The following is a 23,474-nucleotide window of genomic DNA, read 5'->3' on the forward strand; positions in this document are numbered from 1 at the left end:
GTTATTAGTCTAGTGTTTATTTTCATTGTTCATGTGTCATTCATCTCGATATTGCAGAAACTGATAATATGAAATGGGGAACTATCAACCATTTCCTTCCTTTTAATACAGGGATTTATAATACAAAAATAAATCCTGTTTATTTGAGCAGAGCGGATTGTCCAGAGCTTTTCTGTGTTTTTAAACCCAGTAGCTTCAGTAAAACACTGGCGTAATTAGTTTGATTTAAATCACAGCAAAATAATCTCATTAAAGCTTAAATTTATCTTTAGTTAAGTTACACTGAAAAAAAATGTTATTTCAACTTAAAGTATCCGTGCTGCCTCAATTTTAAGTTTAGTCAACTTGAAATGTGAAATTGTACTAAGTGACAACTTAGATATTTGAGTTGACTACACTTAAAATTTAAGGCAGAACAAAAACTTTAAGGTAAAACAACTTTTTTTTTTACAGTGTGGCTATATATAACTCGCTTTGTTTTTCTAGACAGGACCACCTTTAATCAGTGAAAAAGTGGCATGGAAAATGACAGAATCGAGGCCGGGTGGTGATCAAATCAAACACCTGCTAGAAACCATGAGCTGTGCGACTTCAAAAGAGCAAGACTTTCCAAATGAGAAAACAATTAGCTCATATCCATAATTCATAGCTCTGACCACACTCTGCTGCAGCCAGGGCCCTAGAGGTGTCTGAATTGCACACCATATGCTGCTGCGTGTCTGTGGGGCAGAGGTGCCAGGAAAACCCCTGGTCTTGTGTGTCCGTGGAGGCCAAAGTGTGGTGAGGAAATATGAGAAAGCCATTATGACCCATAAAACATTCATGACTTTGACTCTTCTTTTTTTTTTTCCTCTACATGTCTATCATTTTCTATGTTGCTGCATCTTGCCACCTGATCAGAATGAATGACAGACTCTGACCAAGAACATGTTTGTGTGCCTAAAGCATGTGTGACTGAAGACTTTCATAAACGATAATCGAGTCTTCTCTGAATTCACTTCTACTGGGATTCATTTTCATATCTCTGTTTTGGAGCCCCAACTAAACTGAGTAATTGTGTTCATTAAAACTGAAAAGAAAAAATTCATGCATTTGCTGCTTTGTTCAACTGCTGTGATAAGAAATAAAAATTCGCTGTTGTTAAAGCCGGCTGAATGAGCCTATCAGATCAAGAAAAAAGCCACATTTTCTAAAATCCAATCACATTCATCTTTGACACCAACACAACTTGTATGGGGAGAGCAGATGAAAACATTTTATTTGACATGGTAACTACTATTATAGGGCCATATATAAATGTAAACTCTATTTGTGGGCTGTAAATCTTTATGCATGCAGCCTGAATGACATTTATAGGAATGTCCAAGTAGCTGATAAGCATCCGTCTGCTGTGTAACTTTAAGCATTAAATGTAGTAGAATGTGGTATTGTTCAAGATGTCTCTTGTGCGAAATGATTGACCATTAATTCAATTTTTGCACAGAGATGTAACCCATGCCGAATACAGAACAAACATGATGCTGAAATCCATTTCCTCTCCTTAATTGTCTTTTATAAGGCAATTGTGTAAATATTGATGGTACTTTCATGTAAAGTTGCGCTTATTCCTCACTTAAGACACTCCTGAGGCTACTGTGCTTAAATGCTCCATTTAGCAAGTCTTTCCAAATACCATCTCAAGTATCCTTTAAAAAAAAACAAATGCACACGGGCATTGGCTAAAGTAATCATAGCAGTACTTCAAATGTTATCTGCCCATGCTTTGGTATTAATGAAGTTCGCATGGTTGGACTTGATGGTTTTGCATTGGGAAATTCAATGCATTTTAAATAGACGCCTGGTTGCGGGATTTACATAAGGTAATTGCACAAAGCTGGAACTACTATGTCTGTGATAGAGCCATTCCCCCTCCATGTGCACTAATACAATCAACCCCATTAAGTAGGCCGTAAATATAGAGCTGCTGTATCATACGAGCCTGACAGATAATGGACCCATCTGCATGTCCATTTACTCATCCTGGGTGAAGCCTGATTGGTTTATCCGTACTCCATCATCTGACCCAGCATTAAGAGCTTGTAAATCCTGCAGAAGAGAACACCTGAAGAACCCTGGCCAGAGTTTTATAGAGTGGCTCCAGCATGAGGCTGCTGGAGAGTGTGCCAATGTGCTGGTCATTTATAAGAAATGGGTGCCTCTTCCAGAGTGCCAGATAAGTTGCTCCTTTTTAATTTTGGAAGATGTCAAACATTCTATCAGACAAATAATATTAAAGTGTTCACATATGCACTGTGCCATTCCTAGATAAATGTTTACTTTGAGATATGAGGCCTAAGAAAGGTAAAAGGGCTGACAATTAAACTTGAGATTACAAAGGCTTGAAAATGATATGGTGCTTCTTAGGGTACGATGTAAACGGAAAAGTTTTTCCTTTGCATCTTTTGCGTACAGACGAAAACATTATCAAAACAATCCCGTTGACACAGATCCACGAAAACGACTAAAAGCGCTGTATTATGCATGCCAGGCCAGTAGTTGGCAATTGTCACTTTGTAAAGAAACACTAGTCGTCTATAGACTGATATGCGATAGACTGATATTGCGTGCACATGACATCACCGTTTTCACAAATTCCCGCTTTTGTAGTTTACAGGGAGATGATAACAGTATCATTTTCAAAAACTTGCACTTTGAAACCCGCTTTCAAAAGTTTGCTATTTCAGGCCCCCAAAACGCTGTTGTCGTTTAAATGAATGGCCAAAACGCATCAAAAGTTTTCTGTTTTTAGTTGAAAACGGTGTCGTGTACACCACGGCCCCTTAGAAAAATGAACACTGATATTTCTGCAAATATCCATATTTCAGCTATCAATTGTTTACTAAAATTGTTTGCTGATGTGTTTTTCAAAAATGAAGCTGGCATCAACTATTCATTTTTTACATGTATATGGAGGATACAAATGACAACCATTTTGTAAAATATCTCATAGGCTATACATATGCATGCCAGCTTTAAAATAAGACTAAGAATTCTTATACAAAGAAAAGTGTAGACAGAAGTTGGATTCGAAAGTTAAATGAGAAGTAAAGAGCACTACAGCTTTAAAATTACACATACATCAGCTTAAACATCCTGGGTATAGACAGTCTGAAAGAAACCCTTTAAGCCAGGCATCTTGTGAATAAGACTGACAGTAATTTAGAAGCAATGCCTCTCTTCACTAGTCTCTAGTGATTCGGTCTCTCTCCCCCCTTTAATTAGTTTGTCTCCAACTGCTGATTTAGCCTCGGTGTCCTTGCAGGAAGCCGTGTGGTGGGTCTCTTTTACAGGCTGATTAATCCTGTTCAGGCCCGTGGAGTGGTGTTAGACCCCGTCAGCAGCTTATTAGCATGTGTACATGCTAGCAGAGCCCCTGCTTCTCCTAAGGCTTAATAATGTGTTTCTTCAACTAACATCCTTATTAGTGCTACTAAGTGACGATCAGACTTATAAATAGTGCTGTGTGCCTTTTTAATTAAGGCCTATGAAATCATAGGCTTGATGCGCGAGCGTGTGCGCGTGTGTGATAAATGATGGGTGTTCGCGCCAGTGTTATGACTGCTGCTCCCGTGAGTTTAGCTCACACACTTACCCTAACAAGAACACACACTCACACAATCTCTTCACACCCTACTCTTGATGATTTATGATCTGAGGTGCCGCAGCCTCTTTACAGTGCAGTTTTGCTGAGAAGATAGTAGCTCGGAGAGGTACAGAACAGGCGTGTAATGTTAAACATCAATTAGGTTGCTGTCTACTCATACATGCAGCTTTTTCCCTTTGAAATGTGTATCCTTAAACAGGGCCGTAACCACCATTGACATTGAATAAGACGTGACTGTTTTTATTAATATTTCTCCCGTCTTTCATTGGTCTTTAATAGCTGTCTGAAACGCATGCAATCATTTAAAGGGACAGTTCACCCCAAAATGAAAATTGTATCATTACTCACCCTTAAGTTGTTCCAAACCTGTAAGAGTTTATTTATTCTGCTGGACACAAAATAAGATATTTTAAAGAATGTTGGTAACCAGACAGTTGACGGCACCCATCCATAGTATTAACTCACACTAAAACCGGCTTGATGTGTGTGGGCCAGATACGGCCCATGTGACCTTTGCCACTGGCAGAACTGAGCCATATGTGCCATAGTTGGCCCGGATATGTATGCTATCTGGGCTGTTTGGTTACCGACATTCTTCAAAGTTCAAAAGATCTTCTTTTGTGTTTAACAGAAAGAAGCTCATACAGATTTGGAACAACATGAGGGTGAATAAATGAGGACAAAATTTTCATTTTGGGGTGAGCTATCCCTTTAATGACCATTCTTTTTTTTCTATTATTGCTCAGTGGTTGTAGTTTCTAAGGACTTTTCACATACAGCCTGCAACATTTTGTTAAAGTTTGAATTCAATAAAAAACAAATTCTGTGGAACACAACAACTGGGAATAATTTGTAGACTAATAATGAAAGCGAATGTGGACTGGGGTTGTCAATTTCTGAAATCGATGTAATGTTGTAATATGAACACTAGGGTGTAATGAAGATCATGTTTTAAGCCCTTCCACAGTCTTAATTCTTGCTGTCAGCTTATTTCTTTTTATTGCACATTATCCTTCTCCCAGAATCCCACTACACAGTCTCTTCCCTCCTTCTCTGCTCCTCTCCTCCAAAGCAGAGCTGGCAAGGGTTGACAATGCAAAGTAAATCCATTTTGATGTTCCTTACAGCTCTCTCTTCTTCTCTCTCCTGCTCTCAAGTATACTCTCGCAATTCGGTTATGTTTAGAGGAGCTCTGATTCATGCAGTTCAAGATATTCAGCGTGCCCTATTTCTCCCTCTCCCTCTCCCCCCGCTCGTCTAATGAAGTTAGTGTGTATATGCAGCGGAGAGAAGTAGATTAGAGCTGAGGTGATGAGGCAGAAGGGGAACCTCAGTCCTCCTGTACTCAGACCCGAGGAGGGGCTGCTGGGGTCGGCCGGGATGAATTCCCTCTGCTCCTGAGGTGATCTAATTGATTTTTGTACCCTGAGCCATCTGGCGTGGAGTAAGTGTGTTTGTGTGAGTGTGTGTGTGTGTGTGTGTGTGTGGGAGAGCAAGACAACAGATCACCTCTTGAATTTGGTTTTGGGCTCATATTTGCCATTTAAAAGCATGCTACTCTTTCTGTGGGGGATTGTAATTAAATCACTATGTGCTAGCTAGAGCATGCTTTTGACATCATCACCAAAGGTCACCTGTGTTACCTATAGGACAGACGACATCATCAGTATCTTCATTTCACCTGAGAAATGTTCACCTAACACAATAACCAGGGTGTCTCATGCTGTTTTTCATTTCAAAATAATTTGTCTGACAAATAAAGATGTCTGAGATGATAAAAAGTTGAGTTGAAACTATAGTGAAATCTGTAGTTTAAAATGAATGTGACAAGTATTTATACTGTTTTCATAGATTTTGAAACAATTTTCCACAAACATTTTGATGGTTTCTAACTTTTATGGTGATTTTTTTAAGTATTTTTAAATTTCAAGTATTTTTGCATTATAAATACTTAATTTGACCTGAACAAAATGTGCCTTTTCATAAATAATGGTTCAAGATATATGCTAAAACATTGTGTTAAGTCTGTGGACAAAATGTGTTAACAACTTAACATTAATATTTTAATGTCTTTCTGTGAATGAAATAAATAATAATAATAAAAGATTATTGTGTTACTTTTAGCTTTGTAACTTTTAGCTTTTTAACTTTTTGAAGCATTTCCGCCCTTTTAATGAGCTTGATTTTTTTTTATTGTTTTAAGGGTGTGTGCATATTTAGACATAGTTTTTTTTTTTTTTTTTAAATAAGAAAATAAAAATTGCAGTGAAGAGGCAGTTATCTGATGATGTTCAATGTGGACAAAAAGATCATGTAGCTTCTATAAATGAATCAGCGTAAACCTCCAATTTAGGTGCTCATGTTACAGCAGTGATGCTGTTTGTCTTTTCTTACAGTCTCCAAGGGAAGATGCTATTACATATAGGATATCAGCAACATAAATAACAGTTGTTTTTTTCTTTTATTTGTATCTGTGTATAATAACATGCATATGTTTGCATGTGTATATATGTTTGTTAGCACATGTGGGGCAGTGTTAATATCCTGCCCTGTGGCACAGTCTCACTGCAGTATTCTCAGCTGAATCAGAATCGATAGAAAGATTTGGTTAGGTCATATAGGGTTGAGTACGGTTTTACAGTCATTTGTACTATTTAAATAAACAGAAATGCAATTTCCACATGCAGCAAATGCCTAAAATGAAAATCAGGTGCACTGTTGCACAGGTGCAAATGATTAGAAGCTCATTAGAGAGTAAATGGAGGGGCACTGCCTTATATAAACATCAGAAAGTTGTGGTCAGGTTTGGTCTTAGCAGCTGAGGAGTGTGGCGACATCACGCTGAGATCAAAAGAGTTCGCGGAGGCCCTCAGAAAAGAACACCACTGATGTTTGCGAGTTTGAGCGGCGTTTTGAAATGATTGTCAAACAATTCGTTGTTAGTCTCTCCACTGTAAAAAAAAAAAAAAATCAGCTGGATATTTATCCCGCCTAGGTGGTCCAGCCAAACTGCACTGAAGTCACTAACATCATGAAACTCTACATGTGATGTCAAGATGGAAAAAGTCACCATTCTTGGTCTTCACCATGGCAGCATTGTAACATTTTGAGCGTTGCTATGCAGTTGCTGGGTGTGTGTTTTTTAGCGTTTGTATACGGTTGCTATAACTGATGTATTACATATATATACACACACAGTATCTGTCAAAAGTTTGTAAACATAAAAAAAATGCTTTTGAAAGAACTGCTTTTTATCATCCTCACTAAGGCTGCATTTATTTATTCAAAAATACAGTAAAAACAGTAATATTGTAAAATATTATTACAAAATAAAGGAACTGTTTATATTTTAATATATTTTAAAATGTAATTTATTCCTGTGATGGCAAAGCTGAATTCTCAGCGTCATTACTCCAGTCTGCAGTGTCACATGATCCTTCAGAAATCATCCTGATTTGGTGCTCAGGTAAATGTCTCTATTATTATTATCAATGTTGAAAAGGTTTGACAGGTACTGTATACATACATACATGCTTACATGGTCGAAAGTATTGGGACACTTAATTATTGAATTCAGTTGTTTCAATCACACCTTTTTAATTTACAAACATTTGTGAAAAAGATGGGTCCTTCTGAAGAGCAGTGAATTAAAGTGTGGTTCTGTGATATGATGACACCTTTGCAATAAGTTAGTTTGTGAAATTTCAACACTGTTAGATATTCCACGGTCAACTGTAAGTGGTATTAGTGGAAAGCAAAAGCGTTTAGGAACAGCAGCAACTCAGCCACGAAACAGAAGACCATGTAAAGTCATAGAGCAAAGTCACCGAGTGCTGAGATCAACAATCTGTTGATTCCATAACTTCCACTGGCATTAATATCAGCACAGAAACTGTGCGTCGGGAGCTTCATGGAATGGGTTTTTCATGGTCGAGCAGCTGCATGCAAGCCTCACATCATCAAGTACACCGCCACTGGACTCTAGAGCAGTGGAAACGTGTTCTGTGGAGTGACGAATCACGCTTGGGTTTGGAGCATGCCAGGAGAACGTTACTTGCCTGACTGCATTGTGCCAAATGTCAAGTTTGGTGGAAGATGGATAATGGTATGGGTCTGTTTTTCAGGGGTTGGGCTTGACCCCTTACTTCTAGTGAAGGAAAATCTTAATGCTTCAGAATACCAAGACATTTTGGACAATGCTATCCTTCCATTTTTGTGGAAACAGTTTGGGGAAGGCACTTTTTTATCCCACTATGACTGTGCTCCAGTGCACAAACCAAGGTTCATGAAGACATGGTTGGATGAGTTTGGAGTGGAAGAACTTATATAAAAAATATGTATAAGATGACCAGTAATTTTGAAGACTGAGGTATTACTCATTGGACCAAAACCTGTACACAGAATCTCTTAGAATTCAATTTGCATTTAGAAGGATGTACTGTTACTTCATCCTCTACCTGGGTGTTATATTTGACAGCAACTCGTGTTTCACAAAAACAGCCAACTTCCACCTCAGAAACATCACTGGAACATGTTATCTGTTTCTGATGCAGAAAAGTTAGTTCATGTAATGCATTACTAGGTGGTTCCTGCAGCCTCAATAAACTAGCAACAATTAGTCCAAAATGCAACTCCATATTAATGTCTATATATTTAGAATGCAGTCATTACAGTCCCTGTTGGTTTAATGGGCAGGTGTCTCAATACTTTTGTCCGGATAGTGTACACACACACACACACACACACACACACAAAACCGATCACGTCCCCAACCCGGCATCGATCCCGGCATCAGTCCCGGGTCGTGTTTGCGTTCACACAGAAGGCACTCTGGCAATTTGCCGGCAATTTGCCGGGTTCAAAGCGCTGTGTGAAAGGGGCTAATTTGTGAGGTTTCCAATTTCAGTATCTGTAGTACAAACGGTGCATAATCTACTTACCAAAGTTTAATACTGCAATTTCTTTTGGCACATTTAACTTTATATTGGATGATGGCCTAAAGATCATCATAAAATAACTTGCTGTCAAGCAGTGTTTATCATCCATTCTGCCGACAGAGGAAATGCAGAGAAAAGCAAGCTATTTAATTTAGTTTTGCATGGTATGCAATAACCAGCAGAAAATGTCGCAGAGCCTTATACATTAAACTTGAACTTCAACTGTGCTTCTTCCACCTATAAAACCGTTGATTAAAACCAAGTGTGCTGAAACAATCCAAGTAAAATATTGATGGGAAAATCTCAGTGATTTTGTGAATGCAGCATTAATCCTCATGCCTACGCACAGTGAATAAACATGATTTTTAAGTAAAGGCTAATGTTTTGAGCACAGATGTGGGCTATTTGTATTTGATTGTGCTATCCACTAAATTTCCCAGGGGATGTTCTGTTCTCGGCTTCCACTCTTGGCTTGTTCCTGTGCTGTTGTCCGTCAGCTTTCAGCTACTGCTGAAACTGTGCGTTTTTCAGATTGTTGCCATGGCAGAGGGGTCATGATGAGAAATATATTCTGATTTTGAGTGTCCCGTTTGATAGATGTTCAGAAGACCACTCGGTTCATAAAGCTTTGCAGAAGTAAAGAGTGTTCTTCTACAATTGCATTAAAACTGAAACATCCAGGTGCCACAGAGCTCAATAATATTCTGGCTGCTGTTTTAACAAAATTATTTATGGCAGTTTGACACACACAAACACATCGAGTCTATTCTCCCTACAGTAGAGGGTTGAGCATGTATGTATCACATCATTTTCAGACTTTAGTTAGATCATAGATTTATGTTTTGCTGCATTAATAATTCATGCCCTCCATCCAAAATCCCGCATGGCAACCTGATCCCAATCAAAGATTTTTGTTGGTGCTATAGAGGATTTTATTCACAGTGAATGTCTCTGTATTTCTATCATAAAAATCACCTCATCTTTTGCAATATATGCCTATATAGCTCTTCTAACCAACGAAGATTTACATCTCTCGTAATGGAAATATTGTAGAAAAGCTGTAAATGTTGAATTCTTGAAGTATTTTATTGTGAGATGGGGAGTCATTAAAAAACAAAATAAAACAATCAAACAAAAAGCTACCACTAAAAAGGTTAAAACAGGGACATATAAAAGACTTTGTTGCCTTGATGTAGACAAAGAGTTACAAATTGGCACAACCAAAAATAATAATAAAAAAACAACACATTGATGATGTTTTGGCTTCATTAAAAGGGCAGCACAGTTTCATGGTGAAGGACAATCTTTCGATACAACAGCAAAGACTCATGCGTGTATAGCATACAATTAGTTTTCAGACGTTCAGTAGCTTCAAAGTATAGTGGGGTAAGAGACAGTAACATGAAAGTGACGTGTAAAAGGTAACAGTTCTGATATACTTTTAGGGGTGTTTTTTTCTTTTTTTTTTTTTCAAACAATGCATTTTGAAAATTATACTTTTCTGTTTTAAAACACTTTGAAATGCTAGAGTTTCTCCCCCAGCTTTGTATTCATTTATCTTCGAAATTATTCTTCATACTAAAATATATTATTGTATTAATACAAACTACAGTATTGTACACTACATTGTGTAATAAATAACCATAAAGAAAATACAAAAATAAGACACATAAATATAAAAGGTCTCTAAAACTAAAAATGTAAAGTTATACTGGTGAGGGATGGGAGGGGTAATACTGCCTTTACTGAAAACAAAACAAACAAAAAAAAATTACACAATGTTCACTGAAACAAACAACAAAAAAACTTCAATACAAACAAGACAAAAATTAATACTGACAGGTAAAAAGGCTGACCGAAAAAAACTAAAAGTGAATTCTTCATTGATCATATCTGTCTCTACATTTGTTACCTGAAGAAAAAGTGTCGTGCTGCTAAAGATAACAAGAGAAACAAGTGCACCAAACGGAGAAAATACTTCAAGGCTGAAAAAAGAGATTTTTTTTTTACTCCTTTTTGCTCATCGATCGTCTTTCCTGAATTCTTGATGCAATGTAGTCTTTATACTGGATTGATCAAAAAAAGAAAAGAAAAAAAGAGGCAGTCTTGTCCTTTAGTCAGGACTAGTGGTTTAGGTGCAGGGGTCCAAAATTTTGCTACTAAAAACGAAGACGGCATGAGCCCCACGTGCTTAGCGGAGGCGTCACAGCAACGGCACAGCACTGTTCAATGGCACTTCCAACATGCATGTTTTTGCATAAGGGTGGATGATGGGTGGGGAAGGGACTTATGGCGATCACCTGAAACATGATGAAGACTACGTCTAAGGTTTCTCTTTGATGTCTTGGCTTTTTTTTGGAATTCATTAAAGCCCTCCCACCATAACCACATCAATCTTTTTTTACATTTAAGGCGCAGTGTCCTTCTTGAAATGAGACGACAGACAAATGATGTGCTAGCGAGCACTAGCGTGGCTTAGGGAATAACGTCTGGGGCGCTAATACTGGAAGGTAGAAATTAAACAACACAAGGCCCACATAGGTGTTCCATAGGTAAACTGGGAATATGGTAGTGCACAGGATACTTTTTCCTTCAAATGCAAGAAAATACTGAGTTTTGTTCATTGGCAATAAAAACGTATAGAAATCTCTCTCTCCCAACTGTACAGCTTTTCAGGGTAAACCGAGAGTGACAAAAATTAGTAATACTGATAAAAGAAATTGACCCAAGGCGTTTTAGTAATAAAACATTATTAGCCAAAACGTGTATAGCTTTCAGTCCGTATATGCATCATTTTCTTTTGTGTTTTTGTTCGTTTTTTCGTTAAACTTTGCATGTATACAAACCATACTCAAACACTGAAAATCGTCTTCATGTGGAAAAAGTAACTATTTCGTATTTATCAGGCACACCTGGGGGTTTATACACAGTAGTGGGTTTAAATGCAGCGTAAGAGCAGTCACGCTCTCTTCCTCTCCTCATTCTCGTCTTAACACAGTCAGTTCTCAGGAAGAGAGAGAAACATCTGCAAAGAGAAAACGTCTTTTTTGTTCCTTCAAATTAGTAATTTTGTAAAACAACTTCATAAGGAATAAGGGTCTTAAAAACACAGTTGTGGCTTCTCTTCATTTCACGCCTCCATTCGTAGCGGCTGTGTTTTCTTCATTTTCACTGTTTTTCTCATTGTCCGCCGGGTTCTCTCTTTCCTCGTCTCTTTCTGTCGTGTCCTTCGTGTGTTCAGGGGCTCCTGTGTCCATGGCTTCCTCCGCCGTTCGCCCCTCTTCCCCATTTTCTTCCTCTTCACATTCATCCTGCATCACTACAACTTTCAGCATCTGTCCGTCATTTTCCTCGCTCTCACCTTCTTCTTGTTCCGCCTCCTCCATCCTCTCTCCCTCCCCCCCTTCCTGCTCTTCATCTGCTCCCTGGTCGTCTTCGTCTCCCTCTTCTCCAATCTTGACCACCTGAATCTCATCCTCATCCACTAAGCTCCCAGAGCCTATCTCATCCTCCTCCTCACTCTCATCCTCTCTGGTACTACTCCCCCGCTCGTCCGAGTCCAGGTGGGAAGGGGGTGAGGCCGCCGCGCTTCCCGTCCGAGGCTGCTCCTCGCCGTGGTTGTCCTCTTCCTCGACCCCTTGGCCTAGCCCTTGACCTTGAGCCTCTTTCTTACAGTAGGAGTATCTGTGGTTCATGTGTTGCGAGTAGGAGCCGGAGTGGGAGAAGCGTTTGCCGCACTTGTCACACTGGTACGGCTTTTCTCCGGAGTGCAGGCGCAGGTGCTCTATTAGGTGGTGCTTGTGTTTGAAGGCCTTGCTGCAGATCCCACATTCATGAGGCCTCTTTCCTGCAGGAGATGAAGAAGTTGCACTCTATTAGTATTCATCTTGGAGTACTTATCCTGTTGCCAGAATATACATGGTGAAATACAATAATTTCTGAGATTATTATAGACTTATAAGGGATGGAAGTACTGTCCATTCCATTTTCTGTTAGTTACACTATATCTTAAGGTACAGTCACATTTACCGTTGCTAAAGAAATCCCATAATTTCAATAGGGCGAAAAAGTTCCCAATGCATATTTTGCATGTTCAAGTTGGCAAATGCACTGTGATGACCAATGGAACACTGCTTGTTTCAAAGTGATTTCTGTGTAAGTGGTGCTAATTGGGCAAATGTAAACGCACCTTGAAGGTGTTAAAAATCATGTCATGTACACTGGAAATTTGTAATAATTGTTTTTTTTAGCTGATTGACACTGTTATGCAACAGTACAACATATTAAATTGACTCATTTTCGTCAATTATATGCATGCTTTAAAAAACACTGTCACACAGTTCAACTTGTAAAGGGTCCCAGCCGGGGGAAAAAAAATCTTGTAATCTCCACATGTAGCACTAGAAAATCCACCCACACCCAGCCTTCAACCCTGGATCTTTAAGGCATTAAGAATTGCATTACATGTTGTTATGTAGCCATGGACAATAAGACCAAACAATGAATCAAAACAAGCTGTGGTGCACAAGACAGGCCAGTTCCACCAAGGCCTGGAAGTTTATAAACTGTGGCTTCAGAGAAAAAAGACAGCATAACTTGTGGTTCAAGGCGCTGTGATGTCATTTGGATGAGTGCTGCTCGCTTTTTGGCCAGGTATCTTAACAGTGAGAGGTGACCTGCTCTTGGCTTTGCTAACTTCTCATGTTTTTAGAGCAAAAGAGGGAGGAGGAGTGTAAATTACAAACAGAGAACTGATGTAACAGCCTGGGTTCGGTGTGAGAAGGTAATGTATTTGGCCAGAGGATGAGGGAAAATAAGTCACCGCACCCTCCAGCACGTGTAATTTAACAGTGGTTGGAACTTAAAATTCAGTTCTGCTCCCAGTGTAATAGGTAAAATTATTGCAATACAACGTATTCTGTCATAATTTCCCCTTCAATATCACTTCAAATCATATTTCTATGAATGCCCAACCATTTGTGTATGAAGGAACATCTAAAAACAGACCTAACTGCTTTCTTAATGTCTAATTTTCTCCTTGGTGATATAGGTGTGTGAGAAGCCTACCTGTGTGTTCGTATTTATGGCGGAGCAATGAGCTGCTCTTCTGGAAGATTTTGTCACACAGGTCACAGGCGTACAGCCCACTCTCTGTCCTTTTCATCTTCTTCCTCGTCGGCCCTGAGTCTGAGTCTGTCTGTTCTTCCAATGTTGAGGTGACCTCTGACCCCATCTCCTGTTTCTCCTCCTACATCAAGAGAAAAAACAGATCATTGTATTTGAAATAATATAACCAAGGATACATTTGTGGGCACATATATGGGTATATACACTCGAATGTTAGTTTAGAGCAGAGATAGAGAACATCGGTCCTGAAGGGGCCGCTATCCTGCAGAGTTTAGCTCCAACCCTGAAAAGAAAAACTCACCTGCCTGTAGCCTTAGTGATCCTGAAGACATTATTTAGCTTGTTCAGGTGTGTTTGTTTTGGGTTGGAACTAAACTCTGCAGGACAGTGGCCCTCCAGGACCGACGTTCCCCATCCCTGGTTCAGAGCTACCGTTGTGGACCCTTAAGCTAACATGCAGTGAATGTGAGGTCCTCACCTTAATGCCATTGACGTGTATCACGTTCTTCTGTGGTGTGTCGGCCCCTGCTGGGCTGGAGGATGTAGTGGTGTAACTGTAAGTCAGCTGTGGGATCAAGATGGTCTGTTTAGTGGTGGCAAGTGCACGTAGACATTGTGCTTGTCCCTGGTCAGTGATAGCCACTAGGGTGGGCAGTTGAGTGGTCACAATGTTTATGGGATTGGCACTTGGTTGGCTGGCAAATATGGCAGCATTGGTGCTTGCATTGCTGAGCAGTTCCTTCTTTGTGCAAGTCAAATTCAGCGGCTCCTCTTGAGCCGAGTAAACAGTGTTAACGTGACCGCTAGCCACAGCAGCTGTAGCAGCGGATTTTGGTAGCGACAGATCGAGAGGTCCTTCGCCTTCCTCAAGAGTCCTGGCTGGGACAGGACCATCGGCCGATAGGTTTAGTGGTGAAGGGGATGTAGGGACACTCTCGATCCCATTCACCCCAGCTGCTATGTCCTCTACTGGACTACTGCATTCCCTCTCCCCTTGCTCCTCTGAGTTCATTTGATCATCCGGCTCTGTTCTGGGTGATCCACCTTTAGTCCCATCCAAATCCCCAGGGGTGGTCTGCTCGTCTTCAGCCAGGGGTGAGGAGGGGTCTATGGAGATCTGTCCCAGCTGCATCTTCTCAAACCACTTCTTTACCACCTCTGCTGGAAGACTGACAGACTCGGATATCTTTGCCAGCTCCTCCTTGGTGGGCTCATTGTTTAAGGCAAAGTAAGCCTTAAGCAAGGAGAGAAGGTTCTTCAGAGGAGGCTGACCAGGACACAGTCCTTCCTCCAAGTCCATCTTCCCATCAAGATTTTTCCCGTTTACCCTATGTCCATCTTTACCACAGTGCTTAAGTGTTGTGTCATTGTGTAACATACTCTTTTCATCCACAGTGATGGTGGTTTTGTCCCTATTTGTCTTCACAGTCAGGTCCTCTGGCAGCTTCTGAGCCTTGCAGACCTCCGTGTTCAACCCCAAAGGTTCCTTCTTCGGATTTTGAAGGAGTGCTTGGGCCTGTGACGGGTCTAGACTGTAGTTGATGATGATCTTAGCATTGCCATCCTGATCCAAGATGGGAAGACTAATGGCCTGGATGACTTGCTGGGATGCTTGGGCAATTCCCAACCCTCCTGCTCCAACAATTCCTGTCCCTGCTTGCTGCCCTTTAGCTTGCGTGCTTTCCAGCACTTGCCTGATGACGTTGCCATCCACTGCTACCTTCAGCATATTCTGTAAGTCCCCCAGGTTGATGCTGATTGGGGATACCAGTGTTGGGAGCACAACAGCCTGGACGGCACCCTGGAGAGGGGCTGACGCCCCACCCTGGAACATGCCATTTATGCTTCTAGCAGATGGGGCCACCACCACAGGCTTGTACTCGTAGTCCAGCGGCTCAGACTTGATCTGCGTCAAGGGAAGCTGCTCCTGAAGGGGTTTGCTGTTGTCCAGTTTGTCTCTGACTTGGACACGTGCTGTAGGGGAAGAGGTTGGCAGGGATGGGGAAGAGCACTGCGGGGTCTTGGCAGCCCCGGTCGCGGGAGAAGGTCGTGGCCGCCCGTTTACTGAGATGAGGCCGATGCACTTCTTACTGCTGATGTGGGAACTGTAGGAGCCGGAATGAGAGAAACGCTTCTTGCAGTTGGAGCATTCATAAGGCTTTTCTCCTACAAAACACACATAATAAAGAAATGAAACAAGTGACACATATAACAAGGTCTTCAATTCTATTGGTTTTACTTTTGAGGACACCACTGTATGTTTCAGATTTGTGATGATCGAAAGAATGGAGGGGAAATCTATTAAAGTGCAATAAAGTCACCTCAATGGTGGTCCTAAAAAGAAACTATTACAACTCAGAAAAAGCTTTTTTTGTTCAAACAGTAAAGGCCATGAAAATGTTGAAAGAAAACGCAATGTTTAAAGGACAAACTCTCTTTGACAGTAAGTACTGAAAGTTTTGAAGTATTTGAATGCTGAATTGCCCTACAAATTTGTACAAAGAAGTGAATGATTGCACTAGTGTTGTCAAAATATTCGGTACTTTGGTACCAAGTCGGTACTAAAAAAATGTAAACGTCACGGTACCAAGTCCCGGTGGTACCGAATACCCGGTCAAACCCGGTTCTGGACGCGCATCCATGCACGAAGGGCGTGAAGTTGCGTCCTCTTCATGAAAGCGCTGAGACATGGCGACCGACGGTGCTGCTGATGTGGTGGCTGTGTATTAAACTGCAAAACGACTGTTTAAATATGAACCCTGCATGTTCTGCTTGTCTCTGTGTGAATGAACGGTTCAGACGCGCGGTTTCATTTAACGTTACCTCACACACACTGAAGCACGAGTGACGCTCGCGCTGTTTTCAGTCTCTGCTGCCTCACGATATGATGACATGATTCATGATTCCATTAATCTCCGAGAGTCACTTCATATCATGAGCATTTTACCATTTCATTTGATAAAAACTATCGTCATATCATACACACACAGAAACTCAAGGTCTTCACGACAACCCGTCAAAATAAAAGTTTGGTTTAACTAAAAGAATTAGACAGAAATAATTATATTAGGCTACTGTACAATAGATGTAACTACGTCTCCATTAATTAAAAATACTACTACTAATAATAATGTGTGGTAGAAGGTTGCTTATTTTTCACTTGATTTTTTTATAAGCAATATTTCTCATTATCATCAATATTTTCGTTTAAACAGCATGTAGCCTTCAATGCTTTCATAAATTTACCATCATAAATAATAAAGTGATTGAATTGAATTTAATATATTTTTTTTTTTCAAATAGTTAATTAAAATAGTTCAAACTGATTTTGCTGTGGTACCGAAATTGGTACCGAGAACCGTGACATTTTAATGGTATCGGTACCGACTACTGGAATTTAACACACACACACACACACACACACATTATTCTAGCAGATCTTAGGCAGCCCTCACCACTGTGGATGCGCAGGTGTTCTTTCAGGTGGTGTTTGTACTTGAAGGCTTTGCCACATTCAGTGCATTTAAACTTTCGATTCCCTCCTCCACCTGACTGAGTAACATGCCGCTAAAGAATGTAAGAGAGAATGCGTTATACTTGGGTGAACAATACTGCTGTCATTTACCTGTAAGTGTAAAATCTCAAGAAAAACATGCCTTTATATGAAATATATGCTTGAATTGCTTAATGACAACATTAATTATTACATTTTACAGCTTTTAGTACTTTTCTATAGGTCTTGCATGAGTGATATAAACCTTGTGAGTTACCCATGTGTTAAATCCAACCATTTTCAGTCTGGATTTCAATCTTTGGCTTTCACAACAATACACAATAGTAGATTTAACACAGTTAACCAAAATATGCCATTAAATCACACTGCTCACAAACATTAAAGATTAAGGACAGAATACCTGTTCTCGGCCAGCTTTGTGTGCGGTCATGTGTCTGTCCAGCTGTGTTCGGTAGGCAAAGGTGTAACTACAGAGAGAGCAGCTGAAGTTGTCCTCGCTCTTCTCGTGTCTGTATTTAATGTGCTCCTTCAGTGAGGTGTAACGCTTGTAGCCACGAGAGCAATACGGACAGGTGAGAAGCTGAGAAAATGAGTCTGGCGTGCCTGAAAGTGAGAGAAAGAAAAGAAAACATATTACAAATGAGTAGAGTTGGGTGTTTTTATCATATTTTTCTACACGAAACATGGGGGGGAAATGTGTTATCTATCAGTAGCTGCAAATGTCTGGAAATTTGCATACAATTATTTACTATGTTGTTCAAATATGTAATAGAAAGGAATCCAGTTGCATGGATTTCTGGCATAGATCATTTATCTGTGCAGTGTGTGTATGTGTGTGCATTTAGACATGGATCAATGCACTGACGAATGAGAATATGAGAGTTAGGGAAGATCTTTAATGTATGACACTTCCCATTCTGAAATCTCTCCAGCATGAAGAGTTGAAGAACAACAGCCACAATGAAAAGAACAAGGATTGGCAGCTGGGTAAGGCAAATAATTACATGGATGAACAATGGATACCATACATAAAAAAAATTATAATAAATAAATGCTGGTGAAGCCTGTTACATTTTAACAAAATAATAAAGCCACGGATGCCAAATCTTTGTCACTTGAGTGCAGGGCACTCTGGTAATTAAACGAATATATAGTATAATTTATTAAGACATTAATATGTTTAATTGCAATGGCATTATGCTGCATACAAATTCGGATACACCATTATGATTATATTTCTCAAACCAAATGTCTAAATTTAAGGAAAGACTTTTATAGTTTTATCCTTTATTAACCTATCTTGGTCAAAATAATCAAATGGAAAAATGAGCAGATAACACCTGGACGAGTTTCTGTCCAGCTCTCACACAGGTAACATATTACCTGTTAACAGGTAACCTATTAAACTTCTCCCTCCGGTCAGGTGAAACGTTCTCTCACACACAAACACAGCAACAGGGACGTGAGAAAGTAGCCTCAGGTATGGGAGATTTGCACAGGTGTTGCAGGTGTAACAAAAATCGTTTCAGACTCATTAGTGGTCTATGGTCAATGAGAAGTGTGGCTATTGTGTCTGTCTCCATATATGAGATTTGAAAGACATGTACAATACAGTTGAATGAAAAAGTATGTGAACCCTCGGGTTTAACAGGCTCCTGCATAAATTGGTTATACAATTTGATGGAACAACAATAGATCAACAAAAATAAATTGATTAAACATAATAAGTAAAAGGAGATTTTGAATTTGCTATTCACAAGTCACACATGCTTTAAAAAATCTCACAAACCTATGGCAAATCCAAGTTCATATTACTTGAATTTCACACACTTGCTCCTGCATCTGTATTTGTGTTCATCGTGAGTGAATGATATTTACAATGTGCGTGATGCGTGTATGTCTACCATTTTCATCATGTCCACTGGTTTCTGGTGTGCCCTGACGCGGTTCGTCGTCTGGAGCCTCGGGGTAGATGACTGCCGTGTCTCCTTGCTGGAGCATCTCCTCAACCAAAGCATCTCTGCTCCTCTCATCCTCGTCTGACACGCACTCCTCTTTCACTGCAACACATGCAAATACATACTCACTGTTGTGTCTATGGACAGAGTAAACACTTGTATGATATGGCCCAGTGCACGACAAAAATATGAAGGATGAATAATTTGAATCAGAGCAAACAGCCAAAATACTTAGTGGTGACTCACTATTAAACAGTACATTAGCTAAATACTTAGTGGAGTTTGAGTGGATATGAGCTTTAGATACATAGCTTCATGTACGTGGGTATGTACACCCACAAAAACACATATTAGTCCTCGAATGCACATTTACCTATTAAAAGCAAATGAAAAAGAAATGACTCTGGTGCAGCTAATTCAATTTTGGGCTTAATGCACAATCTGAGCTCAACGTCCCCATTAAATGAGCTTCTTTAATTTGAGAAATGTACTCTCATTCTCTTTTGCTCACAAACGAAAGATTGGTTCAACTAACGATTGCAAATGAACAAGCCAAGGCTTCGGGAGAAACTGAGCCCCCGGGCAGCACACTGTTCTGTGCCTTAGCTATGCGCTCTCTCATGCGTATGCTGAAAATGAGTCCGCAATGTCAGCAATTACAACTAATGGCATTTGCTAGCGAGTCAAAACAACATTCGGAAACACCTGAGGACATTTGTGCATTTGTGTGTCGGAACGATTTAAGAGATCCTGCAATATGCGAGGGAGAAAAACTAAATGAAGAAGGCTTTTTTTGTGTTTATGTCAGTGTTCTTTTGCTTGTTCTCACTCTGTTTTTCAGCAGCTCTTTCTGTAGTGCACTCTACCCTTGTCAGCAGTGATGTCTCCATAAGGGACACTGATTCACACTGACGCTGTTTATTTGTCTGACAAGTAGGATTTTCTCACCACGGTATAGAAGGATGTCCTTGGTTCTATACAAAGAAGACATATCCTGTCATTATGTTATTTTTTTATTTTACAGTTATTTATTTTAGTCAAAAACATGTTACTCTTGAAAATGTATATTAAATTGACAATATTTTTTATTATTATCAGTTCGACTGAAATGGCATGACTTCTACAAAAGTAGAAACATTTATTAATTTATTGCATGTATCTAACATTTGGTTTTAATCAAGATAACAAAATATGACGTAAAAATAAATCTAAAAACATTTTAAATATATTGTTAATATCTTGCAATGTTATTGTTTTCTCATATTTTTGTTATTTTCGTCTCATCTTCGTTGATAAAATCACACCCTCTGCAAACTAACATATTTTTCAGTCATTTTGCTGAGCAGAGTAACACTGCCCATCATCATGTAAGTAGGCACTAGAATAGAAGAGTAACAGAACACTATGCAAATGTTATAGATTAATTTGCATATTCATTTAAACTATGCTCTTGACATTTGCAGACAGAAAAACCATGAACACACTGAAAAAGATAAACTCTATCATGATCTCAAGTGATTTCAATGGCAAATGTTTCAGTAGGTCCCTCCCAAACGTTCCTGAGAGGTTTAAATCGTGTTGAAATCTGGGTGTGAGACGTTCTGCTAGTAAAAAAAAAAACAGATGATTACAAGAGCTCTTGCTCCAAGCTTTGCTAGCCATTACAGCATGCTGTTGTCATGACATCACAACACTACTGTAGCCGTGACAATCTCACATTATAAGTGGGCCAGAGATAGACATGAATATTAGTGAGGCTGGACGAGTGTCCTTCCTCATTCTACACTCAGATCTTTCACATTACACCATTTCTAAGAAACGTTCACAATCTAGGTGCAACAGTTTATTACACCACATTAATAAAAGTCCTGTGACATCTTGTGAGGGACAATATCCCCTCAGGCCATACAATAATAAACTGTTGACAGAGGCAGACAGAGATTATCTTGTGATTGTACAACAAGCTAAAACTTCCTTTGAACAGAAAAAAAGAAAGATATGTGCTGTAGTCTAAGCTCAGTGAAGTAGCTAACACACGTACAGTACAATACATGCACTTATGATTATATATTGACATCCTGACCTTGTGAAACACATTAAGGGTGAAGGTCAGATAAAGTGCATGAGTGCTCTGTGATGGGCTTGGTTTGATTTGAGAATGATGCACTAGTCACATGAGTGTCAAAGCTCACCCAGTTCATAGATTTACTTTAACTTGGGACGGTTAACTTGAGAAACTAATGGAAAATGTGCATAAAATCTTGTGAAGTACTGTGAGCGTAGTTCCACTATCCATGAAACCCACTAAACAGCTACGGTTGGTTCTCACCGCAGCTGAATGTGAACCAAATCAGATTTTCTGGTCAAATCTGATTTTTCTGTGAGGTTGTTCACATGACCCTTTAAATAAAGCCTGTATCAGATACTGGTTTGAACAGACAACACTCCTGAACTGATGCACATAAAACACTCTAACCTGGAATGTCCATCAGAAGTAAATAGGTGGAGGTTATGAATTGATTAATTATAAGGGCAAAGAGATCAAAATGACTTGTAATTATTAATATTATATATTACAAAATAATGATAATACTGAATAATTCTGATCTATTTGCCTTGATATATATATGTATCTAGAGGTAGTACAAAAGTTTGAGGACAGTAAGATTTTTAAACAATAAATTATTCATAAGGATGCATTAAATTGATAAAAAGTGACAGTACATTATAATGTTACAAAATATTTATATTTCAAATAAATACTGTTTGTTTTAACTCTCTATTAATCAAAGAATCTTAAATATTAGGCTGCACACACATATATAAATATGTTATTTATATATATATTTATATATACACATACACATACAGTTATTTACAGTTACATACACTTATTGTGTGCCTCTCAGCGCAGACAGGCAGCCAGCACTACGTCTCCCAGAATTCACCAGCTTCACTTTTCCTGATTAAAGTTCTGGTGGGATTTCCATTATGAGTAAGGCACTTACAGCACATTCCCCAGTGACCAATTACTCCATCACCATATGCTCAGGCACTTTAAAACCTAGTCAAATATAGAATGTAATCCTCCCCAACAGTAAAAAATGAGGTAAGCCCATCCACCATGTTCCTTGTTCCATTATGCTAGGTGCCTATGCTCACCGCATTACGTAAATGGCTGATTCCTAATGCCTGTTCAAGAAATGTGTGGTTAAATTACAGGGGAATACAGCGATATGACAAATCAAATTGGATATGCAGCGTCACTATCCATGCGACAGTAATCATGTATTGGTTTACGGAGTATTTCCCCATAAATGACTGCGAGGGGAGCCTTTTCATCTCAGAGAACATGAGAGCTGACAGTGAGTGAGAGCGACCAGTCATCTGATCGTGAAGAATGAAGTGCAGAGAAGTATAGCACGGACGGAGGGAAAGTAAAAGCGGAGATTGAGGTAGAGGGGCGCACAAGAATTGCAGCCTTAAAACAAACACAGACAGAGAGACCGCAGAGAGTCAGCCGTACTGTCTCTAAGCTAGCTGGTACTCTAAAATAGAGATAGCTGCCAAGATAAAAAGAAAGAAAAAAGAAAATAATGAAAGGTGTGGGATAGCCTGGAATGGAGAGTGAGAGTTGGACTGATAGTGCTGAACCATTATGGCTAGTGGCTGTTTTACAGCCCGGAGCTCTATGAATGATGGGAAGCTTAGGCAGAGAAGTGTATATAACTCAAACACGACATCTGAGAAAAGAGAACAATGCACATTACATCTCGGCAGACCAATTTCTCTATGTGACACACTTCCTAATGGCTCGTATATCTGGGCCTCTTTCTGCAGCTGAGCTATTGGCAATGGAGAGGCTAAAGCATGAAATGAAGGAGAAAAGGTACAACAGGTGCTTGGATCCTGTGCTGTAATATGTTAAAATGAAGAACACGCAAAGAATTCTGGGAAAACATTAGAGACTTACAACAACACTTTATTGAAAGAACACTCTACAACAAAGAAGCAACAGGTGAACAAAGAAAGACTACAAAGAGATGAAGGTGGTATGGAGGTAAAAAGAAACATTCAAGAGAGAGAGAGAGAGAGAGAGAGTGAGAGAGAGTGTAGTCCCTTTCTCTTAACTCAGGTTTCTGTGAAGTGTTTAATGTTTGGAGAGCTCTGCCAAAAACAATGACTTTCTCCTTCACTGAAGCTTCATCCTGCAGAGAACTGACAGAGAAGCCGGGAGAGAGGAATGAATGAATGAATGAATACTGGCAGAAATTAAAATGACAGAGAACTATGAA

The 23,474-nt window shown here is 39.5% G+C and overlaps 1 protein-coding gene across 2 annotated transcripts in view; it reads right to left on the reverse strand.

Annotated features, from left to right (window-relative positions):
- Nucleotides 1–9,647: 9,647 nt before the first annotated feature.
- Nucleotides 9,648–23,474, reverse strand: part of zeb1b (zinc finger E-box binding homeobox 1b) — a 61,462-nt gene continuing 47,635 nt past the window's right edge. For both annotated transcript variants that reach the window (XM_056255672.1, XM_056255673.1), the window contains exons 3-8: nucleotides 19,126–19,281; nucleotides 17,622–17,824; nucleotides 17,163–17,274; nucleotides 14,186–15,873; nucleotides 13,648–13,828; nucleotides 9,648–12,427 (exon numbers count right to left, since the gene is read on the reverse strand). In XM_056255672.1, coding sequence (XP_056111647.1) covers nucleotides 11,706–12,427; nucleotides 13,648–13,828; nucleotides 14,186–15,873; nucleotides 17,163–17,274; nucleotides 17,622–17,824; nucleotides 19,126–19,281 — 3,062 coding nt within the window. In that variant the 3' untranslated portion in view covers nucleotides 9,648–11,705. The remainder of the gene's footprint in view (nucleotides 12,428–13,647; nucleotides 13,829–14,185; nucleotides 15,874–17,162; nucleotides 17,275–17,621; nucleotides 17,825–19,125; nucleotides 19,282–23,474) is intronic.

This window comes from Rhinichthys klamathensis, unplaced genomic scaffold, assembly GCF_029890125.1.
Source record: "Rhinichthys klamathensis goyatoka isolate OS25496 unplaced genomic scaffold, OSU_Roscu_1.1 h1tg000121l_1, whole genome shotgun sequence".
Lineage (NCBI taxonomy): Eukaryota > Metazoa > Chordata > Actinopteri > Cypriniformes > Leuciscidae > Rhinichthys > Rhinichthys klamathensis.